This window comes from Entelurus aequoreus, linkage group LG16, assembly GCF_033978785.1.
Source record: "Entelurus aequoreus isolate RoL-2023_Sb linkage group LG16, RoL_Eaeq_v1.1, whole genome shotgun sequence".
Taxonomy (NCBI): Eukaryota; Metazoa; Chordata; class Actinopteri; order Syngnathiformes; family Syngnathidae; genus Entelurus; species Entelurus aequoreus.
The window spans coordinates 47,333,120-47,353,897 of NC_084746.1; the positions used below are offsets into that span (position 1 = coordinate 47,333,120).

Genomic DNA, 20,778 nt, shown 5'->3' on the forward strand with positions numbered 1-20,778 from the left:
CGTCTCCTCCTGGCTATGCGGGAACGCATATTGCCCGCCCCATTAAAAGGGGTGGGGGTGTTGCACTAATATACAACAAAAACTTTAGCCTTACCTCGGACCTAAATAATAAATATAACTCGTTTGAGGTGCTCACTATGAGGTTTGTCACACCGCTGCCTCTCCACCTGGCTGTCATCTACCGCCCCCCTGGGCCCTATTCGGACTTTATCAATGAATTTTCAGAGTTCGTTGCTGATCTAGTGACGCACGCCGACAATATAATCATAATGGGAGACTTTAACATCCATATGAATACCCCATCGGACCCTCCATGCGTGGCGCTCCAGACTATAATTGATAGCTGTGGTCTTACACAAATAATAAATGAACCCACGCATCGCAACGGTAATACGATAGATCTAGTGCTTGTCAGGGTGTCACCACCTCTAAAGTTACGATACTCCCGTACACTAAAGTAATGTCCGATCATTACCTTATAAAATTCGAAGTTCGGACTCATTGTCAACAAACTAATAATAATAATAATAACTACTATAGCAGCCGCAACATTAATACTGCCACAACGACGACTCTTACTGACCTACTGCCTTCAGTAATGGCACCTTTCCCAAATTATGTGGGCTCTATTGATAACCTCACTAACAACTTTAACGACGCCCTGCGCGACACCATTGATATTGTAGCACCGCTAAAGCTAAAAAGGGCCCCTAAAAGGCGTACCCCATGGTTTACAGAAGAAACTAAAGCCCAGAAATTATCATGTAGAAAGCTGGAACGCAAATGGCGTGCGACTAAACTTGAGGTTTCCCATCAAGCATGGAGTGATAGTTTAATAACTTATAAACGCATGCTTACCTCAGCTAAAGCTAAATATTACTCAAATCTCATCCACCTCAACAAAAATGATCCTAAATTTTTGTTTAGTACAGTAGCATCGCTAACCCAACAAGGGACTCCTCCCAGTAGCTCCACCCACTCAGCAGATGACTTTATGAATTTCTTTAATAAGAAAATTGAACTCATCAGAAAAGAGATTAAAGACAATGCATCCCAGCCACAACTGGGTTCTATTAACACAAATATGACTGTATATACGACGGACATTGCCCTCCAAAATAGTTTCTCTCTCTTTGATGAAATAACATTGGAGGAATTGTTAAAATGTGTAAATGGACAAAACAAACAACATGTTTACTTGACCCAATTCCTGGGAAACTTATCAAGGAGCTTTTTGTTTTATTAGGTCCATCAGTGTTAAATATTATAAACCTATCACTTTCCTCTGGTACTGTTCCTCTAGCATTCAAAAAAGCGGTTATTCATCCTCTACTCAAAAGACCTAACCTCGATCCTGACCTCATGGTGAACTACCGGCCGGTGTCCCACCTACCGTTTATCTCGAAAATTCTCGAAAAAATTGTCGCACAGCAGCTAAATGAACACTTAGTGACTAACAATCTCTGTGAACCTTTTCAATCCGGTTTCAGGGCAAATCACTCTACGGAGACAGCCCTCGCAAAAATGACTAATGATCTATTGCTGACGATGGATTCTGATGCTTCATCTATGTTGCTGCTTCTTGATCTTAGCGCCGCTTTCGATACTGTTGATCATAATATTTTATTAGAGCGTATCAAAACGCGTATTGGGATGTCAGACTTAGCCTTGTCTTGGTTTAACTCTTATCTTACTGACAGGATGCAGTGTGTCTCCCATAACAATGTGACCTCGGACTATGTTAAGGTAACATGCGGAGTTCCCCAGGGTTCAGTTCTTGGCCCTGCACTCTTTAGTATTTACATGCTGCCGCTAGGTGACATTATACGCAAATACGGTGTTAGCTTTCACTGTTATGCTGATGACACCCAACTCTACATGCCCCTAAAGCTGACCAACACGCCGGATTGTAGTCAGCTGGAGGCGTGTCTTAATGAAATTAAACAATGGATGTCCGCTAACTTTTTGCAACTCAACGCTAAGAAAACGGAAATGCTGATTATCGGTCCTGCTCAACACCAACATCTATTTAATAATACCACCTTAACATTTGACAACCAAACAATTAAACAAGGCGACTCGGTAAAGAATCTGGGTATTATCTTCGACCCAACTCTCTCGTTTGAGTCACACATTAAGAGTGTTACTAAAACGGCCTTCTTTCATCTCCGTAATATCGCTAAAATGCGTTCCATTTTGTCCACAAGCGATGCTGAGATCATTATCCATGCGTTCGTTACATCTCGTCTCGATTACTGTAACGTATTATTTTCGGGCCTCCCTATGTCTAGCATTAAAAGATTACAGATGGTACAAAATGCGGCTGCTAGACTTTTGACAAAAACAAGAAAGTTTGATCATATTACGCCTATACTGGCTCACTTGCACTGGCTTCCTGTGCACCTAAGATGCGACTTTAAGGTTTTACTACTTACGTATAAAATACTACACGGTCAAGCTCCTGCCTATCTTGCCGATTGTATTGTACCATATGTCCCGGCAAGAAATCTGCGTTCAAAGAACTCCGGCTTATTAGTGATTCCCAGAGCCCAAAAAAAGTCTGCGGGCTATAGAGCGTTTTCTATTCGGGCTCCAATACTATGGAATGCCCTCCCGGTAAAAGTTAGAGATGCTACCTCAGTAGAAGCATTTAAGTCTCATCTTAAAACTCATTTGTATACTCTAGCCTTTAAATAGACTCCCTTTTTAGACCAGTTGATCTGCCGTTTCTTTTCTTTTCTTTTCTACTCTGCTCCGGGGTGGACCGCTAGCCTGTCCATCAGATGGGGACATCTCTACGCTGCTGACCCGTCTCCACTCGGGATGGTTCCCGCTGGCCCCACCATGGACTGGACTTTCGCTGATGTGTTGGACTTTCACAATATTATATCAGACCCACTCGACACCGAGGATGTCGTTGTGGCTTGTACAGCCCTTTGAGACACTAGTGATTTAGGGCTATATAAATAAACATTGATTGATTGATTGATACATGATATGCATATAGATATACTGGCCATTGAAATGTGGTCATTTCCCAACCAACAACATGCATCCAATGTTAGACATCAACGTTGTCTTAATGTACAAATACAAGTATTTTGCAACATTATTTCCAAGTCCGTTTTTAAAGGACATGTACGTATAATCAATGCAGTAATGTCTTGTGTCTGCTGGGTTTCTTCCCTCTCCGTTTATCGCGGTCTTTGCTGACTTCAATAAAGGTAAAAGTGATGTCAAATGTTCAGTTACCTACTGTATTTCATTCATCATTTATATGTATTTCACAATGTAAAACAAGGATTATTCTATACAAAATGTGTTTTGTGTGTATATATTTTTTAAAGAATTGTATTTACATATTTTTTTACGAGAGAAAATGTCTCGGTTTTCATCGGACCAAAAGCCTCGGTACCTCTGTACATATTTTTTTTAAATGTTATATTACCACTAGGGATGTCCGATAATGGCTTTTTGCCGATATCCGATATTCCGATATTGTCCAACTCTTTAATTACCGATACCGATATCAACCAATACCAAAATCAACCGATACCAATATATGCAGTCGTGGAATTAACACATTATTATTAGAGATGTCCGATAAATGCGTTAAAATGTAATATCGGAAATTATCGGTATTTTGTTTTGTTTAGTCTTTATTTGAAGGGACAATGTACAGAAACATTAAGCTCAAAGACAGATATGTTCTGTACCAGATTATAGCTAAATAGCTCATTTCCATCTGCAGTCCCTGGCTACCGAAATTAAAGGGATACAAAAATTATGCAATAAAATTATGACAATAAAATCATACACAAGTATTAAGAAAAAAGTCATCAAATGCCCTTTCATGGACACATACTTAATATACAATACAACCACACCTCATTTACATCATCACACAAAGACAATACATGCTTTTGTTCACATCTGTCATCATTTGTAAAAACAACCATGATTTTAACAGACACACCTCACAATTTACAATAAAATGCTCTCACGGATAAATATAATACACATTAGGTTGATGTGTCAAACATAATGTCCACCTTAGTGACCGTGTGAGCAGCTTTGATTGCTCCAAAGCCACTTTTTAACTTCAATTGTGAATGAAGAGTAATCTGTCTAGTATCGTTTTTTTTATTATCAGTATCGTTTTTTTTTTGTTTTTTTTTTATTAAATCCACATAAAAAACACAAGATACACTTACAATTAGTGCACCAACCCAAAAAACCTCCCTCCCCCATTTACACTCATTCACAGAAAAGGGTTGTTTCTTTCTGTTATTAATATTCTGGTTCCTACATTATATATCAATATATATCAATACAGTCTGCAAGGGATACAGTCCGTAAGCACACATGATTGTGCGTGCTGCTGCTCCACTAATAGTACTAACCTTTAACAGTTAATTTTACAAATTTTCATTAATTACTAGTTTCTACGTAACTGTTTTTATATTGTTTTACTTTCTTTTTTATTCAAGAAAATGTTTTTAATTTATTTATCTTATTTTTTTTAATTCATTTTTTAAAAAGTACCTTATCTTCACCATACCTGGTTGTCCAAATTAGGCATAATAATGTGTTAATTCCACGACTGTATATATCGGTTGATATCGGAATCGGTTGATATCGGTATCGGTAATTAAAGAGTTGGACAATATCGGCATATCGGATATCGGCAAAAAGCCATTATCGGACATCCCTAGAATTATGCCTAATTTGGACAACCAGGTATAGTGAAGATAGGGTCCTTTTTAAAAAAATAAAAAAAATAAAATAAGATAAATAAATTAAAAACATTTTGTTGAATAAAAAAGAAAGTAAAACAATATAAAAACAGTTACATAGAAACTAGTAATTAATGAAAATGAGTAAAATTAACTGTTAAAGGTTAGTACTATTAGTGGAGCAGCAGCACGCACAATCATGTGTGCTTACGGACTGTATCCCTTGCAGACTGTATTGATATATATTGATATATAATGTAGGAACCAGAATATTAATAACCGAAAGAAACAACCCTTTTGTGTGAATGAGTGTAAATGGGGGAGGGAGGTTTTTGGGTTGGTGCACTAATTGTAAGTGTATCTTGTGTTTTTTATGTGGATTTAAAAAAAAAAAAAAACGATACAGATAATTAAAAAAACGATACCGATAACCGGCTTATATATGGAGCAATCTGTATTTTCCCCTAAATTTAGCTGGTGCGGCTTATATTCAGGTGCAGCTTATAGTCCGGAAATTACGGTATATGTATTTAAAGACAACAATTTGTGTCAGCACTGTGTTATACAATAAGTGACAAAGAACATAATTAGTTATTAGTAGAGATGTCCGATAATATCGCCGATATATGCGTTAAAATGTAATATCGGAAATTATCGGTATCGGTTTTTTTATTATCGGTATCGTTTTTTTGTTGTTGTTTTTTTTTAAATTAAATCAACATAAAAAACACAAGATACACTTACAATTAGTGCACCAACCCAAAAGACATCCCTCCCCCATTTACACTCATTCACACAAAAGGGTTGTTTCTTTCTGTTATTAATATTCTGGTTCCTACATTATATATCAATATCATACTTGCCAACCCTCCCGTTTTTAGCGGGAGAATCCCGTTATTCAGCGCCTCTCCCGACAACCTCCCGGCAGAGATTTTCTCCCGACAAACTCCCGGTATTCAGCCGGAGCTGGAGGCCACGCCCCCTCCAGCTCAATGCGGACCTGAGACTGAGTGGGGACAGCCTATTCTCACGTCCGCTTTCCCACAATATAAATACACTTGCAAGTTCCAAAACGAATGGAAACAAGAATTTCAGTTCATCCAGGACAGTTCGAAGGGGAAGGTGTATGTTTCCTGTAAATATGTAGAACAGACTTCTCCATTGAACACGGTGGCCGAAATGATTTCTCAGTCATGAACGGAGAAGTTAAACAGGACAATACTGCCATCTAATGGATAGATAATTCAAGTATTTCTTTTATGTAAATAAAATAAATACATATATATAGCTAGAATTCACTGAAAGTCAAGTATTTCATACATATATATATATATACATATATATATATATATATATATATATATATATATATATATATATGAAATACTCGAGTTGGTGAATTCTAGCGGTAAATAACCACGCCCCCAACCACGCCCCCCCCCTACCCCCCACCTCCCGGTATTGGAGGTCTCAAGGTTGGCAAGTATGATCAATATATATCAATACAGTCTGCAAGGGATACAGTCCGTAAGCACACATGATTGTGCGTGCAGCTGGTCCACTAATAGTACTAACCTTTAACAGTTAATTTTACTAATTTTCATTCATTACTAGTGTCTATGTAACTGTTTTTATATTGTTGTACTTTCTTTTTTATTCAAGAAAATGTTTTTAATTTATTTATCTTATTTTACTAATTTTTTTAAAAAAGTACCTTATCTTCACCATACCTGGTTGTCCAAATTAGGCATAATAATGTGTTAATTCCACGACTGCATATATCGGTTGATATCGGTATCGGTAATTAAAGAGTTGGACAATATCGGAATATCGGATATCGGGCAAAAGCCATTATCGGACATCCCTAGTTATTAGCATTAGATATTTGCAATTTCCCATTTCTGTCATTATATTATGGGCCTGATCTACTAAAAGTTTGTGTAATTTAAAACCAGGGAAAACTTGATATCTGTCTTCATGAATATGCAGAATATATGCTGATTATCAGAACGTCGATAATAATGGTTGGAGAAGATACAAATATAATCACTCAGCATGCGCAATGTTATTTATCAATGCCGAAATGGATCTGCGGGCGCTCTGTTGAGCCTTTATTTAGTAAATGATATAAATGATAAATGGGTTGTACTTGTATAGCGCTTTTCTACCTTCAAGGTACTCAAAGCGCTTTGACAGTATTTCCACATTCACACACACATTCACACACTGATGGCGGGAGCTGCCATGCAAGGCGCTAACCAGCAGCCATCAGGAGCAAGGGTGAAGTGTCTTGCCCAAGGACACAACGGACGTGACTAGGATGGTAGAAGGTGGGGATCGAACCCCAGTAACCAGCAACCCTCCGATTGCTGGCACGGCCACTCTACCAACTTCGCCACGCCGTCCCCCCTAGTATGTCTGATTAGAATGTGCAGACTGGCACAGTTACACAAACGGCTGTGAGAAAGGAGAGGATGGCGCTGAAAAGACAGCTGGGCAGGGAATCTGTCTTCCTACCTGTCATTAATAAAACATAATAGACATGATGTCTATTCAGCAATATCACTATAATATTTTATGGCTGCTGGAAGATTTAGGGGGCTGATTAAAACTAATTCAATTGATGCATTTTGGTGCCTGCTGGCATTTATTTAATGGTGTTAATGTTTTCATTTAGGAAATATATAATTGAAATACTTTGCATGTGAAAAAACCTTTTTGCAATATGCATTTTCTTGCTTTCGGATCATTCCATACGAATGTGCTGGGGTGTTGTGCGCCTCCCTGCAGGGAGCTCCTTCAATGTGCTAAAAATAGTTTCTGTTGTACAGATTACGATTTTATATTGCAGAAAAGTTGTTACAAATAATACTGTCGACGTGTGCTATTTTTTCAACAACATTGCACATACCGTATTTCCTGCGTTTACCGGAAACCGGCGGGATGGCCGTGCATGCGGTAATTATTTTAAAACCTCTTCTCACTCCGGCGTTTACCAAAAGGAATCCATAAAATTTAGGCGTGCGCTTTGAGTGTGATGTAAGCATACCATCATGAAAAGCACATTTAATTAACAAAAAGTTATTATGGTCTTACCTGTACTTATAAATGGAGTCCATTTGCAGCTCCTTCTGACCAAAAGCATCGATAACTTGTTTATAGAAGTCTTCCTTATTTTCTTTCTTCAGTTTTAAAAGTCTCTGTTTCGATGGAGATATTCCTTTAATTATTACCTTCTGCTTCCATTGAAAGTCCAGTTCAGAAAACTGTTTTATTTTAGATACCCTCCTTGTTAAAAGGAAGAGAAAAAAATCTCTTGCTGCGTGTGTTCACTTCTTCTGCAGTACCGGAAGTCGCAAGAAGGATCACTAGCGCGGCAGCGCCCTCTACCACCAGGAGGCGGGAGTCATTTAATGACTTATACAGTATTTCACACACGCAGCTACGGTATATTAATAAAACATAGCTGCTTACTGTTCTCTTTAGCATACTGTACCGGTATTCAATAGCTTGGACCTTAAATCCTACTGAAAAGCTCTTTATCTTTTTTCCTTTGTGCGATTGTAAACTACTGAAAGCAGCTTCCTCCATTTTGAAAATGAAGACAGATGCGTCACTCGTGACGTAACGAATTTGACCCGGTGGAAGTTCTAGCCATATGCTAAATATTTTGCGAAACGAGTTTGGCCCGGTGAAAATTATAGACATGCGATAATAAAATTAATATTTTGCGAAACGAATTTGATCCAGCTTCAATAATAAACCGGCGATAAGGCCAAGCATGCGTTAATTATTTTGAGAAACGAGTTTGACCCGGCAGTAATTCTAGACGTGCGAATACTATATTACTTATTCAAGGAAATACGGTAGGTTGGCGAGCATTACAACGGGAATGTGCTTTAATTGAGTGTTTTCATGGTAAAACTGCTTAGTACACGCAAAATCCTCATTTAAATAGGGTGGTCTGTACCACTTTTGCACTTGTTATCAATTGTACAAGCAGTTTTAGTAAAATCACGAGCAACACGATCACTAATAGAACATGCCATTCTTTTTAACTTTGCGCACGCTATTTAGCACGCATTATTTGGATTGTTATTGAAAGCCTTGTAATGTTTTTTGCTGTTATCCTCCATGGTTTTGAGTTTATTTTTGTTTTAGCACTTCTTCCTTTGTTTCTATTCTGGTGGCTAGGTGCGCTGATCACACACCACCAGTTTCTGTTTATTGACCAGTGTTTCCACCTGCTGCTGCCCCTAATCACGCCCCTTTAAAGGCCTACTGAAACCCACTACTACTGACCACGCAGTCTGATAGTTTATATATCAATGATGCAATCTTAACATCGCAACACATGCCAATACGGCCGGGTTAGATTAGTAAAGTGCAATTTTAAATTTCCCGCGAAATATTCTGCTGAAAACGTCTCGGTATGATGACGTTTGCGCGTGACGTCACGGATTGTAGCGGACATATTGGGACAGCATTGTGGCCAGCTATTAAGTCGTCTGTTTTCATCGCAAAATTCCACAGTATTCTGGACATCTGTGTTGGTGAATCTTTGCAATTAGTTTAATGAACAATGAAGACAGCAAAGAAGAAAGCTGTAGGTGGGAGGCGGTGTATTAGCGGCGGGCTGCAGCAACACAAACACGTAGGGGCTACGTCGTAGCCGGTGTTTCATTGTTTACATTCCCGAACAATGACAGTCAAGCTTTACCATTGGCCTGTGGAGAACTGGGACAACATGGACTCTTACCAGGAGGACTTTGAGTTGGATACACATTGGCCTGTGGAGATGGGACAACAGAGACTCTTACCAGGAGGACTTTGAGTTGGATACGCGCTACCGTGAGTACGCAGCTGCGGCTTCCAAACATTTGATCGCTTGCCCGTACGTGCGTGCCGCTATGTGCATGTCACGTACGTAACTTTAGGGAAATATATGTGCTGTATGAACTTTGCGGAGGTGAACGGTACATTGGGTTGTGGGATTGAGTGTGTTAAGCGGGTGTTTGATTTGTATTGGCGGGTTATATGGACGGGAGGGGGGAGGTGTTTGTTATGCGGGATTCATTTGTGGCATATTAAATATAAGCCTGGTTGTGTTGTGGCTAATAGAGTATATATATGTATTGTGTTTATTTACTGTTTTAGTCATTCCCAGCTGAATATCAGGTCCCACCCGCCTCTCACAGCATCTTCCCTATCTGAATCGCTTCCACTGCCCTCTAGTCCTTCACTCTCACTTTCCTCATCCACAAATCTTTCATCCTCGCTCAAATTAATGGGGTAATCGTCGCTTTCTCGGTCCGAATCGCTCTCGCTGCTGGTGGCCATGATTGTGAACAATGTGCAGATGTGAGGCGCTCCACAATCTGTGACGTCACGCTACTTCCGGTACAGGCAAGGCTTTTTTTATATCAGCGACCAAAAGTTGCGAACTTTATCGTCGATGTTCTCTACTAAATCCTTTCAGCAAAAACATGGCAATATCGCGAAATGATCAAGTATGACACATAGAATGGATCTGCTATCCCCGTTTGAATAAGAAAATCTCATTTCAGTAGGCCTTTAATAAACCCTGCCAGTCCTTGCGAGATTTATGTTCGTCATTAACAACTGTTTATATTTGTCTTTGCCCTATTACCCAAGTTGTTCGGGTTGTGCCAAAAGCTTTGTTTGCTACACTTCCCGTGTGCTTTTCAGCGACACAACTCTATGTATTTTTGCCTCGTTTAAAGAGGGATTAAATCAGCATCTTACCCGCACGCTGCTTCCTGCCTTTCCTTCCGCATCTTGGGAACACGACTCTTGCTATAATGCCACCTGAACGTGACATTAGGCCATAGGTCTTTTTGCTATATATATATTTTTTTTTACATTTTTACTGTTTATTGTACTGTTTGACAAAAAGCTGCGGGCCAACAAAACTTGACCTGCGGGCTATAAAAAGACCCCCAGGCCGCACTTTGGACACCACGGAACTAAACTAGTTACTGAGGTTTCCCATTGTATCCCATTGGGTTGACTTTTTTTCTTGCCCTGATGTGGGATCTGAGTCGTTGTGGCTTGTGCAGCCCTTTGAGACACTTGTGATTAAGGGCTATATGAATAAACTTTGATTGATTGATTGATATTACATTAGCAGTACTGTTAGAATAATTGTTTCTAAGTTATCACAAAAACTTTGTGTTACATTGAGTGCCTGGTGAGAAGCAAAAGCTGTCTTTGGAACCTACCAAGAGTAATTTTCATAAAACTCCACTGTGTAGGGGGGGGGGGGGGAAGCAAAATGAAGGTGTTCTGTTTCTTTCATGTATTGTAATCAAACAGAAAGATACTGTCTGACCCAAGGACTACAAAAGCAAAGAGGAAGCAGGACCAGACTACCCTCCAGGCAAACCTCTCTTTGAACTCTTTTACGAACCTCTTCTTTGAACTGTTTTTACGACCTTTTCTGTGAAGTGTTTACGACCTTTTCTTTTGAACTGTTCTGTAACCAAAGGCAACGCTGTTTACGACCCACTTCCCTTTTGGAAGCAGCTGTGGTCATGTGGTCAGGGAAAGTCAAATAAAGGAGGAGGCGTACAGTTTTTCGCCCGAGCGTGCTGGCGACTGTGCAAGAGTACAGTGTCCCGGCGTCCCTCCTCAATTGAGTCCAAATTGAAATCTGTCTCTGTTTAATTCTTTGCTTCTTGTCTTGTTTAATAGATGTCATCAGTGTTTGAACCTGACAAGTACCAACATCAGTGCTAAAACTATAAGTAATAACATAATCTACTTTTTTTTTTTTTCGATTTACACTGTGACTGAGCTAGCCATTTGGAATTATTAAATATGGATAGGGTGATATCAAATATACATAGGCCCATACATGGGTAGTACGGGGCTAATGCACCTTTTAACCTCTTTAAAGAATAAAAGTGCGTGCAAATAATCGAGAAATGGGATTACTAGGTCTGTCTCATAGCATAAGTCTTCTGCGGTGCACTGGCGACACCATTTTTGTCCCCCGGAGAGACACATTTCACACGGGCCCCACTATGGGACAAAAAAACAAAACCTCTTCAAATCTTGGAGATCTAGAGCAGTGGTCTTCAACCACCGGGCCGCGGCCCGGTACCGGGCCGCGGCCGCACAAGAAATTAAAAATTAAAAAATTAAAAAATTAAAAACACAATATATACATTATATATCAATATAAATCAATACAGTCTGCAGGGATACAGTCCGTAAGCACACATGATTGTATTTCTTTATGACCAAAAAAAAAAAAAAAAAAAAAAAATTCAAGGGACAAATTTTCAAGCGTTGACCGGTCCGCAGCTACAAAAAGGTTGGGGACCACTGATCTAGAGTGTTAATTTACTTTATGGCGACTAGGGATGTCCGATAATGGCTTTTTGCCGATATCCGATATGCCAATATTGTCCAACTCTTTAATTACCGATACCGATATCAACCGATATATACAGTCGTGGAATTAACACATTATTATGCCTAATTTGGACAACCAGGTATGGTGAAGATAAGGTACTTTTTTAAAAAAATGAATCAAATAAAATAAGATAAATAAATTTAAAAAAAATTATTGAATAAAAAAGAAAGTAAAACAATATAAAAAACAGTTACATAGAAACTAGTAATTAATGAAAATTTGTAAAATTAACTGTTAAAGGTTAGTATTATTAGTGGACCAGCAGCACGCACAATCATGTGTGCATACGGACTGTATCCCTTGCAGACTGTATTGATATATATTGATATATAATATAGGAAGCAGAATATTAATAACAGAAAGAAACAACCCTTTTGTGTGAATGAGTGTAAATGGGGGAGGGAGGTTTTTTGGGTTGGTGCACTAATTGTAAGTGTATCTTGTGTTTTTTATGTGGATTTAATAAAAAAAATAAATAAAAAAAATAATTAAAAAAATACGATACTGATAATAAAAAAACCGATACCGATAATTTCCGATATTACATTTTAACGCATTTATCGGCCGATAATATCGGCAGACCGATATTATCGGACATCTCTAATGGCGACTTGTGTCTTGTCTCCAAAATTGAGGCGAGTCCACAATATGCACAGGGACAGATTTATTTGGGAACCTCCAATGCACACACACACACGCACACACATGCACACACACTCACGCACACACACAAACTCCATATTTTATAAGTCCTTGTGTCTGTGTATTAAGCCGCGACTATAATGTCGTATCACATTATACGCTCTGAGCTCTCTGCCAGTGCAGCAGGGGGCTGAATCCTCCTAAAAGCTCTGATTTCTGTCATGTTGGCACAGCAAAATTGGATAATTGACGCTGAAAGGTACACGGTCTTGCCCTCAAACGCGCGCGTGCGCACGCACACACACACGTGCACGTTATGAAAAAAGGTTTGAAATGAGGCCGTCGCTTTGTATTAATCCGCGGTTCCATCAAGTGTCTCACTCGGCCACAAAAATAAGCGCGCGGCGCGCAGAATTGTGCAGCGGTGGCACACGGGCAAGATATTACATTAGCGCGCTCTGCAGCAGAAACACTGCTTTGAAGAAAACGGGTCTCCTTCAAAGGAGGAATTGAATGGCTCGCACTGCATTGTGGAGGTTTTGGGGGGCTTGGAAGACTTGAAACGCAAAGTGCAGTAAATCATGAAAAACATGACGCAAGCAGTCCACTATGTCCTTTCCTCATCTGCTGCAATTTAACATCTCGATGGGTACAACAAAGAAAGCTTTCTGAAGACCCCCCCCCTTCTCTACGCCCCCCCCACACACACACACACAGCAGCTGTTTTTGAGTGAGTCATCTCACTTTGCCGCACTACAGCAATTATTTTGTATACCACTCCAAAAGACAGGATGGTGATGTTCCTCCTCGTGGTGGACTTACAATCTTGTCGGGCGGGGGGGTGCTGGCGATGTAGCACTTGATTTCTCCTCTCTCCCCCCTGACGGCGTACTGGATGGGATCACTGGAAATGATGGGAGGGCCTGGCAAAAGAAAGCACACGCCATAACAATGTGACAGAACTGTGACGAAAGGATGGCCTGTCATGCAGACAGGCAGGTACATATTGTAGATACTTTTGTTGTCCCGGTACCAAAATGTATTTCGATACTTTTCGGTACTTTTCTAAATAAGGGGACCACAAAAAAGGGCATTATTGGCTTTGTTTTAACAAAAAATCTTAAGGTACATTAACCATATGTTTCTTATTGCAAGTGTGTCCTTAAATAAAATAGTGAACATACAAGACTAGAGATGTCCGATAATGGCTTTTTTGCCTACATCCGATATTGTCCAACTCTTAATTACCGATTCCGATATCAACCGATACCGATATATACAGTCGTGGAATTAACACATTATTATGCCTCATTTTGTTGTGATGCCCCGCTGGATGCATTAAACAATGTAACAAGGTTTTCCAAAATAAATCAACTCAAGTTATGGAAAAAAAATGCCAACATGGCACTGCCATATTTATTTTTGAAGTCACAAAGTGCATTTTTTTTTTTAACATGCCTCAAAACAGCAGCTTGGAATTTGGGACATGAGGAGGTTGAGGTGGGCAGGGTTAGGGTAAGGTGGGGGGGTAGTGGGTAGCGGGGAGTGTATATTGTAGCGTCCCAGAAGAGTTAGTGCTGCAAGGGGTTCTGGGTATTTGTTCTGTTGTGTTTATGTTGTGTTACGGTGCGGATGTTCTCCCGAAATGTGTTTGTCATTCTTGATTGGTGTGGGTTCACAGTGTGGCGCATATTTTTAACAGTGTTAAAGTTGTTTGTACGGACACCCTCAGTGTGACCTGTATGGCTGTTGACCAAGTACGCCTTGCATTCACTTGTGTGTGTGAAAAGCCGTGGATATTATGTGACTGGGCCGCCACGCAAAGGCAGTGCCTTTAAGGTTTATTGGCGTTCTGTACTTCTCCCTACGTCCGTGTACACAGCGGCGTTTTAAAAAGTCATAAATTGTAGTTTTTGAAACCGATACTGATAATTTTGAAACCGATACCGATAATTTCCAATATCACATTTTAAAGCATTTGTCGGCCGATAATATCGGCAGTCCGATATTATCGGACATCCCTATACAAGACAACTTGTCTTTTATTAGTAAGTAAGCAAACAAAGGCTCCTAATTAGTCTGCTGACATATGCAGTAACATATTGTGTCATTTTCCATTCTATTATTTTGTCAACATTATTAAGGACAAGTGGTAGAAAATGAATTATTTACTCTACTTGTTCATTTACTGTTAATATCTGCTTACTTTCTCTTTTAACATGTTCTATCTACACTTCTGTTAAAATGTAATAATCACTTATTCTTCTGTTGTTTGATACTTTACATTAGTTTTGGATGATACCACAAATTTGGGTATCAATCCGATACCAAGAAGTTACAGAATCATATATTGGTCATATTTAATCCGATACCAAGTAGTTACAGAATCATATATTGGTCATATTTAATCCGATACCAAGTAGTTACAGAATTATATATTGGTCATATTTAATCCGATACCAAGTAGTTACAGAATCATATATTGGTCATATTTAATCCGATACCAAGAAGTTACAGAATCATATATTGGTCATATTTAATCCGATACCAAGTAGTTACAGAATCATATATTGGTCATATTTAATCCGATACCAAGTAGTTACAGAATCATATATTGGTCATATTTAATCCGATACCAAGTAGTTACAGAATCATATATTGGTCATATTTAATCCGATACCAAGTAGTTACAGAATCATATATTGGTCATATTTAATCCGATACCAAGAAGTTACAGAATCATATATTGGTCATATTTAATCCGATACCAAGTAGTTACAGAATCATATATTGGTCATATTTAATCCGATACCAAGTAGTTACAGAATCATATATTGGTCATATTTAATCCGATACCAAGTAGTTACAGAATCATATATTGGTCATATTGAATCCGATACCAAGTAGTTACAGAATCATATATTGGTCATATTGAATCCGATACCTTACAGAATCATATATTGGTCATATTCAAAGTCCTCATGTGTCCAGGGACATATTTCCTGAGTTTATAAACATAATATAAATGAAAAAAAAAACTAAAAAAGATTTTGTGATGCTAAAAAAATATCAATGTCATCATAGTAGTACCGCCTAGATACGCTCCTGTACTTGGTATCATTACAGTGGATGTCAGGTGTCGATCCACCAATGGCGTTTGTTTACATTCAAACATGGGAAAGGTACATGGTAGGTAAGTAGGTCATTAGGTCAGTAGCCTGGTAAATGCATAGCGACTAACCGTTAACAGTGAGCGTAACCTCGGTCTCTCCCACGCCAATGCGTGGCACGATGGCCTTGCAGACGTATTGTCCGGCGTCGGCTTGGCTCACGGACTTCAAGTAGAGCTGGTTGTTGTTGCTCAGCACCTGAACACAAAGAGTGGACGCTGAAGTCGTACTGCAGACGTAGACGGGCAGCAGGGGACAAAAAGCAGGAGTGCGATAGACACATATTTAATTCATAAAACATGTTGATTTACTCAGCAGGCTCCATTAGTTTTTCCTCCTGGAGCTTTTCTTAAACTGTTAAGCATGAATTAAATATGGAAGAAATGGAGACACAGTCTTTCTACAAACTGTCTGCTTTACAACTAAGCAAACATTTATGAAGTCTGAGTTTTAGACGTCAATAAAAGGCTTTCTGGAGGATTGGAACGTTTCAGACAACACAGGTTTCCTCTCTGTGCCGCTCTCTGGCTGTATATTTAAACAGGCTTTCAAAGGTCACATGAGCTCACCATGTTAGAGCCCTTCTTGGTCCACGTGAGGGTCAGTGGGGGGTTGCCGGACCACTTGCAGTTCAGGGTGACGTCCGAGTTCACGTCAACCGCGATGGGCCGCGGTTCCACCACCAGGATGGGTCCAACTGAGACAAGACATAGAAAAGTTCAAGTTAAAGTACCAATGATTGTCACACACACGCTAGGTGTGGGGAAATTTGTCCTCTGCATTTGACCCATCCCCTTGATCACCCCCTGGGAGGTGAGGGGAGCAGTGGGCAGCAGCGTAGCCGCGCCCGGGAATCATTTTTGGTGATTTAACCTCCAATTCCAACCCTTGATGCTGAGAAATGATCCTCACCTCCACAGGATAAACAATGTCCAGCCAGGGGTGTCCCAAGTGCGGTCTTGGTAGATATTTGCCTGATCGTTATTCTATATTTTACATTCTTCAAACACAATGAAACAAGAAAACTATAAAAACAACAACAGCAAAGGCTTTAATACGAATACCAATAATACAAACAGGCTTTTTCAATTACAGTGTAACACAAAGCTGACAGGTCAGTAAATTAGGGTTGTTAAATCTAGTGTATTAACTTAATGTGATTAATCACAGACAATTGTTGTATTAATCATGTGCAAATGCAGATTCATTCAAGCCCTAATGGTTACCTGAAAGGTGGCGCGGGTTGTGGCCCGCGAACAGGATTTATCCAGCCCGCGGGATGAGTTTGCTCAGTATAAAAATGTACCTGAAATTTTTGAATGAATGAAACTGCTGTTCTACATGTGACCACTGGATGTCGCAATAGCAATTATTTGTATCTTTGAAGGTGATGCTACATATGTACAAAATAAACCACATGATGTTAGTACATCAGTCGAGGAAAATGATCAAACTACATAAATAACATCCTGTAATTTGATATCGATACAATTTTTTTATCTCGATAGATTGAAAATGAACACCAATGAGTTGACTTAGTCACATAATGTATTCAGAGAATATAAATAACGACAAATAAATTATTAACCGCAACATGTAAGTGTAAAAAAACAACAACCCAACAACATTATAATTTGTACATTTGTGCAAATTTTGCTTTAAAAAGACACCCAGAACATACTTCAGAATACAACTCTTACCAAGTTTTGATCAGATAAATTACTTGCATTCAAGTAAAGCATGTAAGCAAGTAATTTACTGGGATTAGCAGCGATAAATCCAAATTCAAAGTGTGATTCATCTCGTTAAAAATAATAAACTGACATCACTACTTTAAACACGGTCAAACCTGCATGTAGTGACTACTATCAATGTGGCAGCAATAGACAGGTTGCTACAATACGCTGGTAGGCAGCCACTTAGATTTACGGGCCAGTACATTTGGGTAATACAAATAGCAATGTTGTTGCTGTCGAGAATTAGGACTGTAAGAGGCTGTTTAGAAAGACGCGGTGGAACACCTCATCCACATAAATACATCGATCAAAGAGTCTGGACTCCGGCTGGGCTACTTAAGGACATTTACAGAGTTGTCCTGAAGCCATTCCTTTGATATCTTGGCTGTGTGCTTAGGGTCGTTTTTTGTTTTTTTTTGGCTGAAAGATGAACCGCCGCCCCAGTCTGAGTTCAAGAGCACTCTGGAGATGTCTCTGTACATTGCTGCATTCCTCTTTCCCTCTATCATGACTAGTCTGCCAGTTCCTGCAGCTGAAAAACATCCCCACAGCATGATGCTTCACTGTAGGGATGGTATTGGCCTGGTTTCCCATCACACCCAAGGGTTCAATCTTTGTCTCATCAGACCGGACAATTTTGTTTCTCATGGTCTGAGAGTCTTTCAGGTGCATTTTGATCAACTTTTACAAAGAAATGGCTTCCGTCTGGCCACTATGCCATACAGGCCTGATTGGTTGACTGCTGCAGAGATGGATGTCTGTAATGTTGTAGCTCTGACAGAGTGACCATCAAGTTCTTGGTCACTTTCTTGACAGTTCAGAGAGGGTCCCAATAGTTCCAAACTTCTTCCATTTACAAATGATATATGGCACTGTGCTCATTCTGACCTTCAAGGTAGCAAATACTTTTCTGTACCCTTCCTCAGATTTGTGCCTTGAGACAATCCTGTCTCAAAGGTCTACAGACAATTCCTTCGACTTCATTATTGTTTTATTCTCTGCCATGCACTATCAAGTGTGAGACCGTAGGTATAGATAGGTGTGTGCCTTTCCAAATCATGTCCAACCAACTGAATTTACCACAGGTGGACTCCAATTAAGCTGTAGGAACATCTCAAGGATGATCAGTTGAAACAGAATGAGCCTGATCTCACTTTGGAGCTCTGTTGCAAAGGCTGTGATAATTGCTGTATGTACATGTAAATGGTAAATGGGTTATACTTGTATAGCATTTTTCCACCTTCAAGGTACTCAAAGCGCTTTGACACTATTTCCACATTCATCAGCGGTCACTCAAACGAGTATGACGGTCCTCCTGGTAGGTGTATCCCTTTATGGAGGATGCCTGTGCGTGACTTAGTTTAACATGGGCAGACTGGTGCACAGACAGTCACCACACGATCCTTGACAGAATCGGGTCAGGGTCCAGTGGCATGGAGTCCAAGACGACTGGGGACCATTTTCTGCTGCAGCCTTCTTCCGCCATCGCAGCCTTTGTGGTAGTTCTTAAATCTACCGTCTTACGCCTGCTCCGCCGTTGAGGTGTTCACCGTATCCCTGGCTAGGGGGCAGTCAGGTACTAGGCCTTTGTCAAGGGCCACCTGGGGTAATAGTAGTAAAGGGGTTAACCTCCTAGTGCCCCAAGACCCCATAGAGGAGCCTCCACTGCCGGACGCATTTTAACGTCATGCCCAGGACACATTTCCACATTCACACACACGTTCACACACTGATGGCGGGAGCTGCCATGCAAGGCCCTAACCACGACCCATCAGGAGCAAGGGTGAAGTGTCTTGCTCAAGGACACAATGGACGTGACGAGGTTGGTAGAAGGTGGGGATTGAACCAGGAACCCTCAGGTTGCTGGCACCGCCACTCTCCCAACTGCGCCAAATGTGATTTCTAGTTTTAATACATTTGCAAAAATTTCCTTTTTTTTCACGTTGTCATCATGGGGTATTGTGTGTCAAATTTTGAGGACACAAATTAATTTATTCCATTTTGGAATATAGCAGTAACATAACAAAATGTGGAAAAAGGGAAACACTGTGAATAATTTGCGGATGCACTGTACATTTAAAAAAAAAACAACAACAGTATATTTAAATTCTATTTAGACTTTTTACAAACAATTAAATATCAAAATGGACTCTGGATTAGTTTGTGGCCCCTCTGAAAGGCCTACTGAAAGCCACTACTACCGACCACGCAGTCTGATAGTTTATATATCAATGATGAAATCTTAACATTGCAACACATGCCAATACGGCCGGGTTAACTTATAAAGTGACATTTTAAATTTCCCGCTAAACTTCGGGTTGAAAACGTCTATGTATGATGACGTATGCGCGTGACGTCAATGGTTGAAACGGAAGTATTCGGACACATTGTATCCAATACAAAAAGCTTGGTTTTGATCGCAAAATTCCACAGTATTCTGGACATCTGTGTTGGTGAATCTTTTGCAATTTGTTTAATGAACAATGAAGACTGCAAAGAAGAAAGCTGTAGGTGGGATCAGTGTATTAGCGGCTGGCTGCAGCAACACAACCAGGAGGACTTTGACTTGGATAGCAGACGCGCTATCCGACGCTAGCCGCCGACCGCATCTATGATCGGGTGAAGTCCTTCATCGTGCCGTCGATCGCTGGAACGCAGGTGAGCACGGGTGTTGATGAGCAGATGAGGGCTGGCTGGTGTAGGTGGATAGCTAATGTTTTTAGCATAGCTCTGTGAGGTCCCGTTGCTAAGTTAGCTTCAATGGCGTCATTAGCAACAGCATTGTTAAGCTTCGCCAGGCTGGAAAGCATTAACCGTGTATTTACATGTCCACGGTTTAATAGTATTGTTGATTTTCTGTCTATCTGTCATTTGCTAATAATCAAATGTAAACAATCAAATGCAGATACTTTTTCTTATGCCTTCTGATCTCTCTCTCTCTCTCTCTCTCTCTCTCTCTCTCTCTCTCTCTCTCTCTCTCTCTCTCTCTCTCTATGTCCACCACTTGATGTCCATATCCTCCCCCACCCTCCACACCCCTGATTGTAAATAAT

At 40.0% G+C, this 20,778-nt stretch overlaps 1 protein-coding gene across 1 annotated transcript in view; it reads right to left on the reverse strand.

Annotated features, from left to right (window-relative positions):
• kirrel1b (kirre like nephrin family adhesion molecule 1b) overlaps positions 1 to 20,778 on the reverse strand; it is a 219,235-nt gene that overhangs the window by 40,583 nt on the left and 157,874 nt on the right. Inside the window, exons 9-11 of the mRNA XM_062023153.1 lie at positions 16,559 to 16,686; positions 16,061 to 16,187; positions 13,642 to 13,742 (exon numbers count right to left, since the gene is read on the reverse strand). Of these exons, the coding sequence (XP_061879137.1) occupies positions 13,642 to 13,742; positions 16,061 to 16,187; positions 16,559 to 16,686 (356 nt within the window). The remainder of the gene's footprint in view (positions 1 to 13,641; positions 13,743 to 16,060; positions 16,188 to 16,558; positions 16,687 to 20,778) is intronic.